Source organism: Myotis nattereri, assembly GCF_964212035.1.
Source record: "Myotis nattereri genome assembly, chromosome: 7".
In the NCBI taxonomy this organism is placed as follows: domain Eukaryota; kingdom Metazoa; phylum Chordata; class Mammalia; order Chiroptera; family Vespertilionidae; genus Myotis; species Myotis nattereri.
In genome coordinates, this window is record NC_138082.1 from 71,761,072 (window position 1) to 71,773,329 (window position 12,258).

Genomic DNA, 12,258 nt, shown 5'->3' on the forward strand with positions numbered 1-12,258 from the left:
ATAAAAATTATTTACATTCAATATTTATAAAAGTCATTAGTGCAATATTTATATTTTGCACTAATTTATATTTTTAAAAATATTTATATTTTTAAACTAGAATAGAAAACATAATGTTAAAACTTTGCTGAGCATAATTTTATCTTTTTGGGTGATTAAGATGTCAATTCATGTTATAATAGCAAAAGACCCTCATGATAGACATTAAAGTGAATATGTGATAGTCCTAGTTAGCAGAAAATAAATTTTCTACTCATTCATTTTTTCAACACTTATTTCTTTATCATTTAGTGTATATATAGCACTATAGTAGGAGCATAAAGATAAAAGGCACCTATCTTCAATTATTTTATTGTGCAGTGGGTAGACAGATGAGTAAGTCATTAGAATACAATCTAATAATTATAAGATAGAGAAAACAGAACATGTTAATAGCTCAACTGAGATCAGAGAAATCTTCATAGACAAAATGGGTAGAGTAAGAATTAGGTAATGAGATGCACTCCAGAGCATGAGGCATTTCAAGCAAAAAAGAATAAGCTCTCTGGGAAAGCAAAGACACACACAAGACTATGGCACAGTGGGAAGAACTCACATGTTTGGAATGAAATAATTATAAGTAATTGTGGAACTTTTATACCAGTTCACTTTACAGAGTAAGGAAGAGCTATAAATAGAACAAAATAACAATAACAAAACAAACAAACAAAATAAGCAAGCTTTCTGGCTTGGGCAAACAGGCAATTAGAAAAATAACTTCTCCAGATTGGTCTGTAGACCTATTGAGATTGGGCGTTCTGATACTATAATGAGGATGAAGATTACTACCACTTGTATAGCATTTTATGAATTAGAAAGTTATCCCCCATTTTATATTTTATGTGCTTGTACTATTTACTCAGAGTCTCTTGGAAAGAGGATAATTTTTACTATCATCCTTAGAGTACAGTTAGAACATTCAACCTCAAAATGCATAAGTGACTTTCTCAGGATTATTTAGGTAGTGAGATATTAAAGAGTGGGTTTAACCCAGTTTTCAAGCTTTGCTTATATATTTTCTCTATTATATGACACTAGAGTTTCCAGGAACAAAATAATCTTGGGTCATGAGCATGATTTTTGAAGAGCCATCCAAACAAGAGATAAGAAAAAAAAAAGAGAAAATATACTTTTTTCCTTTTTCCATTTTAACAATTAGCCTTTTTACAAAACTTTAAATATAGATAATAAGAGTTTTTTGGAAACAAAGGAAACTGCCTAAATCATTATAATCATGCTTTATTTTTAAAGTATATTACTTATTTATTTTTCTTTCCAAATATTCTTTCTTTCTAGAATGCCCTTCTTTTTCTCCAGTTGAAATAACTTTCCATTTTTCCAGCAAGAGCAGACAATATAACTACTTCTGTGAAACATCCCCCAACTGTGCTTAAGTAGACACCATATATTGAACACATTACATTATACAACTGTTTTATTTTTTTCACTATTTATTTATTTTTATTGCAGTATAATTGGCATATGCCATATTAGTTTCAGGTGTATATATGACTATTATTGGTGTATATGTTTATGTATGTAGAAAGAGTTCCATTAGCATAATGGCCATGGTTTAATTTTAGTTTGCACCTAACACAGGGGTAGCTAAATTCATTGTTGGAGGAAATAATAAATAGGCAACTGGACATACATAGCACATATGGTTATAGATACCTTGTATGTACAAACCAAAATATTGATATATAAATAACTTGCATGTTTCAAAGAAAAGTGTCATAAGAAAATTTTTGTTGTGAGGAAATGAAAAACATACCAGGAATGAAAATTGTTTCAGATTTCTGTGGGGAACACAGAAATATTTTATGAAATTAAAAAGTCACATAAAAAATCTCATGGATGGAACTGGAGAGCATTATGCAAAGTGAAATAAGCCAGTCAATGAAGGAAAAATACCACATGATCTCACTCATTCATGGATAATAGAGACCATTATAAACTTTTGAACAGTAATAGATACAGAGGCAGAGCTGCCTCAAACAGATTGTCAAACTGCAGCAGGAAGGCAGGGGAAAGTTGGGGGGCAGGAGGGAGGGGTATAAGAGATCAACCAAAGGACTTGTATGCATGCATATATGCATAACCAATGGACATGGGACGCTGGGGGGTGGGGGAGGCAAGGGGATAGTCAAGGGCGGGGGAAAAAAAAAAGACACATATGTAATACCCTTTGTAATACTTTCAGAAATTAAAAAAAAAATCTCCTTATTTTTCCCACCAGTTTTTAAACCTCTATTTTCATATTTAGTCTATAGGAAGTCTACAGGAAGTCTACTATGTAGAAATCTAAAGTATTACATTAAACTATAAAAAGACATCCTCAGGAATCACAGAAGCTTGTTATGGTTACAAGTAGATCTTCTTTTGTGTATTTACACTTGGTAATAACTTACAGAATAGATATTATTTGAGGATCATATTTTTCAGATGTAATCTTAGGTAAATATTATACAATATTTGGTTGAAATTTAGAACTCTCTTTTTAATATTTTCACTAAAGTTTTAATTTTCAGCTTTAATAATTTACAACAAATATTGTACTTAGGTAATTTTTAAGAGGTTGCATTTCAGATGTTAAAATTACCTGTATGTCTGGTGCTGAGAAACTTGAAACAAACATATATTAATGATGGGTTAACTATAGAAAAGAAAATGAAATTTAGCTATCAGAAATTAGCTACCCATAAGGAGATAGACACAAAAAATCCTATGTTTATGAAGGCTCATTCATACCTGAGTATAGTTCAACTAATACTTTTTTGAGTGGATGGGAATGTTTTCATAATAGTTTTTTGGTTGATGAGTATGTAAGTAGACTACTAATGTAATAACACACATAAAATTCAGGTAAATCATGTAATAACATACATACAATCCAGATCTAGCAAGTAACCATCCTATCTACTAAAAGAGTAATATGAAAATTAACCGTCATTGTGCGACAAAGATGGTGGTGCCCATGGTGGCCAGGGCAGGACGCTGGTGTCATTGTAGGCCAGGCTAAGGAACACCCCCCCCCCCGCCCCCCGTGCACGAATTTTGTGCACCGGGCCTCTAGTCTATATATATAAAAGGCTAAGTGATCGGCCGACCAGCTCACCAGCCCTAGATATGATGTGCAATGACCACCAGGGGGCAGCACTCAACACAGGAGCTGCCAAGCGACAGCAACTTTGCAGAGTGCCCTCTCGAACTCTGGGACTCCTTGGAGGATGTCGGACTGCCGGTTTCAGCCCAATCCTCTCAGGCCAGGCTGAGGACCCCACCTGCTGGAGGGACCCTGTTCACTCTGCAGATACCCTTCAAGCCCCAGCACCACCCCAGGTGTGGCTGGCCTGGGAGGGACCACGGGAAGTTGGCTCCAAGGGGTATCTGACCCGTCTCGCCCAGTCCCACTCTGCCAGCCACCTCCTAATTAATTTCCTTTCAATGTGCAGGAATTCATGCACCAGGCCTCTAGTTATGTGTATATTGTTAAACCAAAAAATGTATTACTGCATATGGTGCATATCTAATGCAGATAAAATAATGATAGCTAATATTTGCTGAACACTTAGTCCATGCTTACCAGTATTCTGAGTCTGTCCTTATATTCTCTTATTTAATACATACAGTGTACTGTGAGGAGAAACAATTATTATCACTTTTAAACATATGAGTAAGTCCAGGCTAAGGCAGGCTAATTAAAGTGTCCAGGTTCACATAACTAGTAATGGGTAAATCTGGAATTGCAACCCAAGTAATTTGTTTCTAAAGCTTATTTGCTTTAGACTAATTAGTGCTCTCAGGAAAGAAAGAAAAAAGCCAGTCTATAAATCTAGCAACCTGAGTTCTGTCCCAACTGTATCACTATCATAGTTGACTAGAAAAAAAATATTCTTTTATGGTCTCAATTTAGTGGTAACATGAAAGCTTTAAGCTAGGTGATATTCAAGACCTGTTGCAGCATTATAATCTTTAATTAAGTTATACTGTGTTCCAAAATATGAAAGATATAAATGTCATTGTTATTAAAGAATTCATAAGGTAGTTGTGAAGATAAAATTTATGTTAAAAAAACTATTAGTGAGCACAGATTTCTTTCGTGCCTTTTCTAGCTAAACTATCATCCCCTCTTTTGTGCCTTCATAGTAAAATAGTTTTATCATAATATGCTATAATTTTTTCATTTGTTTTACCTCCACTTCTATTGTATTCACTGAGAGATATTTGAGGCAAAAATGACATCTGTTTCCCTCTGTTTTCTCAGTACTAAGCAATATCTGGTATTTAATATAGCCCCAATGAATTATTGGTTCAAACTATGGTTCTCAATCTACTTAAGAATGGCCTTAGGGCTTATCAAAGATGTTCCACCAAATGACTTATTGACTTAGGTTTTTCGATTATGAGGCCTGAGAACCCATATCAGTACTGTTTTGTGGGTTCTTATGTGCCTGATACATGTGTTGTTCAATTACACACATGGCAATGAAATTCCGAAGACCAAAAAGGGCTACAGCACAGGTTCTGGAAGTATGATTTCTGTAAAGTGCTCTAAAAAAATAAATGCTGTCACCTCAAACTATGTGATTAAAAAAAGGGATATTGCAATTGCCTCTTAGAAAAATCACTGTTTTATAGCATATAAAAGGGTCTGAATATCTTACAATAAAAACAATAATGCTTACTTTGTTTAAGAAAGCATTTCTCAATTATATTTAATCTTGTAACTTGCCTTGAAATTATGCACTGACACGATTCAGAAAAGAACTTGTGGAGAACAGGGTGGCAATGTGGATTATGTCTGAATAAAAACATCTATGTAATTGAACAGGCAAGGGCAAGGCAAATGATAAGATAAAAGCACATAGGTGTAAATGTGGAACTTGAGTTAAATGCTCCAACTAGAGCTGATTTCACGTTTTAATATTGGAGAGAAATTTGAAAAAGTATATTGTGCCAAACAATGGCGAGTTGGATGCCAAAGAGGGGATTTCAGGCCAAGAATGCTTAATGATCTTTCTGAGAGTGAAGTAACCAGATGTTGGACTCCATGAAAACACTCTTCCTCCTCTTAAAACCGTGATTCAAAATGAATATGGAACTTCCATTTGACCCAGTGATCCACCTTCTAGGAATATATCCTAAGAAAACCAAAAGGCCAATCAGGAAGACTGTGTGTACCCCTAAGTTCATAGCAGCACAATTTACAATAGCCAAGATCTGGAAACAGCCCAAGTGCCCATCAATAGATGGGTGGATAAAAAAGTTTTGTACATTTATACCATGGAATACTATGTAGTAGTAAAATAGAAGAATCTCTAACCCTTTGAGACAGCATGGATGGATGTGGAGAGTATCATGCTAAGTGAGATAAGTCAGCCAGAGAAAGACAAGAATCACATGATCTCACTCATATGTGGAATCTGAGTAACAAAATAAACTGATGGACAGAGTGGATCCATAGACATGGAAGCATAGAACATTGTGGAATCTTGGAGGGAAGGAGGGGAAGTATGGGTGAGTGGGAAGTAATCAACCAAGAACCTTATATGCATATATGCATGACCCATAGCCACAGACAATGGGGCAGTGAGGGCCTGGGGCAGGGGGTGAGGTGGGCTGGAGGGAGTCAATGGGGGACAAAAGGGAAAATACATAATACTTTCAACAATAAAGAATTATTTTAAAAAAATGATGATAAGTAGGCAATTGAAAAATTTCAGAATACAAATAAAAATTTAGAATTAATATTATATGGAGATCAAACAATTTGAAATTTATAGCTGACTTAATGACTTCAAAGCAATTATTATTCACATCCAAAAATTTGAATTTCTTTTGCTGATGATATCCTTTAATGGAGAAAACTCCTTTTAACTTTGTTTAATTGCAAGTGCAGGCAAATGTAGAATAAACAACTAAATAGAAATATGAAGACTATCTCTAGTTAAAACAATTTGGGTATGTTCATTTTAATGTATGTTCATTTTTAAATACTGCTTTTAAATGTTATTTGCTTATATTTAGTTCTCAAAAACATAAAATGACAATAAATTTGGTCATAGCTAATATGTGTTAGAGAAGCTGGCATAATCATACCACATTTATTAGGAAGACAAAATTGCTGTGTTAGTGTTCCCAAGATTGGAGGGTCAGAAAGGCAAGGTGGAATGTTCTAATTTACTTTAGTGAGTTGAATAATCTTTTGATTTCTATTTATTTTTTATTACTTTTTTTGTTTGTTTTATATATCCATCATCATCTCTCGTATCGACAGCCAGGGATTCCTCCATAAATTTACTTGAAAAGAACAGATTGTGTGTTTTTCTTGATGTATTTCACTACATATGTTGGCTTTTCTAAATGAAGATATGCTAAAAATAATTCAAGATAAAAAATAGAACTCATTAGTTTCTGAAGTGCTTCTCATGTATTATTACTTGATAATTTGAAATTTTCAAAATATGTGCAAAATAACATAGATCTACACAAACCTTAGGTAGGAATTCCAGCATTGCCCTATGCAAGGTTGAAAGGTATTTTCAGACTCAGGTCTGATTTCAACTTTTGGCTCTGAGAGCTCTTTTTAGGTCTCTGCTCACACAATTCTACCTTTTGTTTAGTTTTTATCAAAAATATATTTTGCATTTTTTAAAAATATTTTATTGGTTTTTTTACAGAGAGGAAGGGAGAGGAATAGAGAGATAGAAACATCAATGAAAGAGAAACATTGATCAGCTGCCTCCTGCACACTCCCCACTGGGGATGTGCCCGCAACCAAGGCACATGCCCTTGACCGGAATCGAACCTGGGACCCTTCAGTCCGCAGGCCAATGTTCTATCCACTGAGCCAAACCGGCCAGGGCTTTGCATTTTTTGTCATGCTTAATTAGGATTCAATGAAATGTTGACTAGCAAAGTAACAATATTTTTATTATCTTTATAATCCACTATCACTTGCTTTTATGCATATACTTCTGAAATAACTAATACAAAATATACATTTTTACAATGATTATTTATGTTATCCCTGTATTTGATAAATGTGTTTTTTTTCTGAAAACCTTTATTTTTTTTTCTAGTGTGTGGTTAAAATAACTGAGCACAATTTTCAATGTCAGAATATATGAGACATATTTTAAGTTTAAGCTGCATATTCCAGTTTTAACCATAGATAGTAATCTCATACTGTGCTGCTCCAGCATGGCCAAAGGTGAACCTGAGGAGGGGTGGTGAATGATTAAAGAAAAGACAGACAAGAGAATACAGCTGGGACTCCGTAGATCTCCCGTGCTTGGATGAGGACACAAAAGACCCAGCCTGCATGTGGATGCTTTATTTTATAGTCTGATTAAAACAAGGGTAGATTAACATGTATACACATGTTCTTGTTTTGGCAACACTTGCTGCACCTCCCACAGCCCATTAGCTACTTAGAAAGGAATGAGGGAGGGCTACAAGGTCAGGCTTAATTATGCTAGGAGAGCTCTGCCCTCCAGGCTGGGACTTGTGTGTGGCCCTGCCACAGGTCAGCCCGAGGCTTGACCCTAGAGCCGCTACCTACATCATGCCATATTATTTTAATTATACAAAAAGAAAAGATGATGCAGCGGGAAGGCCGGGGAGGGTTGGGGGGCAGGAGGGAGGGGGGTAAGAGATCAACCAAAGGACTTGTATGCATGCATAGAAGCATAACCAATGGACATAAGACACTGGGGGGTAGGGGAGGCTAGGGGACTGTCAAGGGTGGGGGGAAAAAAGGACACATATGTAATACCCTTTGTAATACTTTAAGCAATAAATAAAAAAAAGAATAGATGAGGTCTGGGAAAAATAATTTGGTTAATAGATTTTAATTTTAGAGTTGGAGGGTGAAAAGCCCATTAAAGATCCTATATCTAACTCCAATATTGAATAATAGAGATAAGGAAATATTCCAAAAGTGCTTTTTCTACTGATAAAAATAAATGGTTTAATTAAATAGAAAGAAATTTCTAAGTAATCTCTGTACATCTACACACACATAATATAATACATTATTTGTATATTATGGGGTACAATATTTATGTTTAGCTCAATTAGCTTTAGTACCAATATTACTTAATTTTACTATTTATTGCCCACAGTATATATATATTCTACACTAGAATTTCCAGTAACATAATTTAAATCAGTGCTGCCAAATAGAACTTTCTGTGATGATGTAAGTGCTCTAGATCTATGCTATTGGATATGGAGCCACCAGACACATGGTTGTCAAGCCCCAGAAATGTGCTGGTGTGACTGAGGTGCAATGCAGTCCATTTAATCTTACATATCTTTAATTAATTTAAATTTGAAGAGTCACAACTAGCTAGTGCCTAACACATTGGACAGTTGCAGAGTTAAGCAAATATAATGCACTCCTCTACAATTCATTTAGAATTTTTCATAAATGACATACCAAAAGAAAATCATATATCTGGAAAATTTTACTACCTGACATTATAGATGGATTTTGAAGGTTTACATGTGTTAACAATGTATATTATATATGAGTTTGTATACTAAAGAAAACATGTTTAAAATTATATGGACATTTAAAAGTATGAAAAAATCATTAGAAAACTTTCCCTTGACTTGTGCTTCTTAGAAGCTACAGTTCAGAGAGACACCAAAAATTAGTTGGGGATAGTTGAGCACAGATGTGAACTATTGTGTGAGGTTTTACTCCTTAAGTGTCTGTAAACAAAATGGCTATTGACTTTCTTTCCTAGGTATTTGTATTGGATTGACTGCTGTGAGTATCCGCACATTGGCCGTGTTGGAATGGATGGAACCAATCAGAGTGTTGTCATAGACACCAGGATTTCCAGACCTATGGCACTAACTATAGATTATGTCAACCATAGACTCTACTGGGCTGATGAGAATCACATTGAATTTAGCAACATGGATGGATCTCATAGACATAAAGGTTGGTACAATAGCACAAATGATTCAGTGTTTTGCCACTTCATAAAATATTTTAGAAAAAAATATGTATATATATATATTCATTACATATACTTTCATCAAATATATTTCCCAATTTAGTGTTAATTATCATACTCATTTATGATAATATTGCTAAATAAGTAATCAGATATATTTATTGAAAACTTCTATAATCATGAATAAAAATAATTTTGACACTCTAGGTTTTCTCTAATTGTACTTTTCTAAGTAGTTTTTATATATAAATGGACAAAATATAAGTTAACATAAACATGAATTCTAATTGAATTTAAACAAGAATATTTGCTTGTAAACATAAGGCTTTTATTACAATCTAATAGGGTGGAGTTTTCTTAAAACACTAAGTAAAAGTACAGGTCTTCAAAGCAACTTAAGCAATATTATTTAAAAGTGATCAGTTATATTAAAACATGATTAAATTGATTGTTATCTAATAAACAATGGCAACAAAAATTAGTGTGGAAACAACTTTCAAATTGGAATAACATTAAGAAATGTTCATAATTTAAATATGAATGAATATAATTTGGCAGATACTTTTTTTCTATATTTTGTAATGCAGAGTAGATTAAAAGCTCTAAGTATAAAACAATTGAAGGAAGAGCGTATGAGGGAGTTAACACTAGAATTAGAGATCAGAGAAAACAGCTGAGGATGGGAGAACTTGGAGGGGCAGTAGAGAATGACAGAATAAAGAAGGGGTAGAGATAAAGATGAAATGGATATGACAGAAACCACAGACAATTCAAATGAACAATCAAAATATGTAGGTGGCTTTTTAAGGATTAGATTTTTTTCAAAGTAAAGAAATCAGTTTTTATTCATCTTTAATGACCTATTGTCACCTTTTCATCTTCAAATATCTCCTGAAGTACAACTTTCACAGGGAGGCCTCCAAAAAAGCCTACACATTGGTGTGGTTTAGCTTATCAGATTGTTTTCTTCTCTGCAGTAACATTAGAACAAAAGTCCAGGAGCAGGAAAGGTGAGGAAGAGAGGTGAGGCCTGGAAATGTGTGGTGTCCTGAGAAGGATGGGAACACTAAATAAATAATTAAAATCAATTAATTAATTAGCTCATTAATAAAACTTAATAAGTCACACCATTTCATAATTTCTCCCAAGTCACTTTCAGCTAATATTTCAACAGCTATATCCTTCTAACTAAACATGCTGACAGCTTTTAGAGGTGCTTTTTTAAGGGTAAGAAGCTTGAGGTCTGACAAGTGTAGTTGAATGAGTCACACATTTGGGTGCTGGCATTCCAATTATAGATACAAAGAAACTCATCAGGATGCAATTGGAGTGCAGAACGATTTAAAGATCACTTTAGGATTTTAATTACAGCCAAAGCAATGTTGACAACTCCAAATCACACTTAATGTGTGCAGCAGTTATATATCCTGCAAAGACAGTAATGTTATGTTCTGCAACATACCTAGATGATATTATTGAAAGTTTTATTGTGGCAATCAGTATTTTTCTTAGATAACCATGAACCTATTTTTAGCCTCTATATACAGTACTAGGTGTTGTGAATGTATTACTTTGTGCCAAAATTTTACTGTACAATTAAATGTAAATAATTTCTTGGCAGATATCAGAGCAGCAAGTATTTGCCTGTTTTCATTTAAACCTTAGTGTTGGAGTAACCAAAACTGTATTTAAAAATGTCTATTAGAAACTATTGATTGCACCCCCTACTCATTATTTAAAAATTATGTCAGATATGTAGGTGACTACTGTTTTGAAATCTTAATACAAAATTAAATGCATGTACATGAAGTGTTCCTTAATTATAGAATTGGTGTTGACTTTGGGTAGAGGGACATATATAGCAAGAGACCATGGTACTAAATCTATTAATGAGTGAAATATTTAGCTGACAGATATGCAGGTATGATGTTAACATTTTAAAATTTGATTTTGAAAATGCTTTGAGGCTTAAGGATTGGGGGTGGGAAAGAAAAGTAAAAGAGTTGCTGCCTTTATAAATATTTTCTCCTAAAGGTTTTCAGAAGAAGACTAATGAAAAATTCATTAAGTGTCTTATCAGGCATCTGCCAGCATCTGAATGAAAGCCAATAATTACTTGGTAGTTACTAATGTGCTACTAATTGTAGGCAGCCTAAATTATGTCAACTCTACATCCAATGGGAAAAAAAGCCATTTATTTTCCATATTTATAGAGGGAAATAGGTTTTTTCTGCTTCTTGCATTTTCCCCATAAAGACATAGAGAATGCTGCTGTTTTCTAGATGTGATTTGGAGGAAAATAAGATATGTTAAAATAACTTCTCTATTGGTTTGGTCACTGACTTTTCTTTTAACTAAACTAGTATTATTGTTCTTATTTATTCTATATATTAAAACTGGAGCCACAGCTAATCAAAAGAATGGGATATGTCAATCCTGAAATAAGTAATTTGGGAATACAAAGGATATATAAAGAATTTCAGAATTATGATCTTTTTTATAAGTCAAATTTTAATAAGGGAGAAAAATTAAACTTGTATTGCACTTTACATTACAGAAAGCTTTCTCCCCAAATATGTTCAGATTTAAACCATGCATTAATTGCATAAATTAAGCATTCTTTTATTACTAGAGGCCCAGCACATGAAATTGTACATGGGTAGGGTCCCTAGACTTAGCCTGTGATTGCAGCCATCTTCTGCCCATTCGCCAGTCCCTAGTCCCGCCCCACCACTGACACCCACCCCAGTTCCCTGTGGTTCCCCATTGGCCATTCAGCGATTGGAGCCTTCGGGCTGTGGGGAGGGACAGAAAGGTGGTCAATGCACCTCATAGCAACAGGTCGATTGGTTGTTCTGGCCGTTATGCCGTTATGGTCACTGGCCTTTTATTATACAGGATTATTTGTCTGGTCTAAGAACGTCTAAAGGTTTTGAATTCTGTTCCCTAAAATATAGGTCAGGTTACTTTTGAGGTACATGGGACTTGCAATTTGCTTGAGAATTTCCATCATCTTTTCTTGCTAACCCCATTTTCCTACCAAGTCCAAACACTACATTGCAAAATAAAATAAAAATAAAATAAAACAAAACATTAGGTAATTTGGTAGTATAGGAATGTGAAGCTCCAATCTTAGTCACATAAACCTCTCCTCAGTGCCTGTGTATATTATTCTATTGGCCTTTCACTCAAATAATTCTATAATACTATAAAATCTACACTAATAAAAGAGAAAAATGGTAAT

At 34.2% G+C, this 12,258-nt stretch overlaps 1 protein-coding gene across 2 annotated transcripts in view; it reads left to right on the forward strand.

Annotated features, from left to right (window-relative positions):
* The window catches only part of LRP1B (LDL receptor related protein 1B), a 1,698,272-nt gene that overhangs the window by 1,469,426 nt on the left and 216,588 nt on the right, over positions 1-12,258 (forward strand). For both annotated transcript variants that reach the window (XM_081095916.1, XM_081095917.1), the window contains exon 60: positions 8,799-8,998. In XM_081095916.1, coding sequence (XP_080952042.1) covers positions 8,799-8,998 — 200 coding nt within the window. The remainder of the gene's footprint in view (positions 1-8,798; positions 8,999-12,258) is intronic.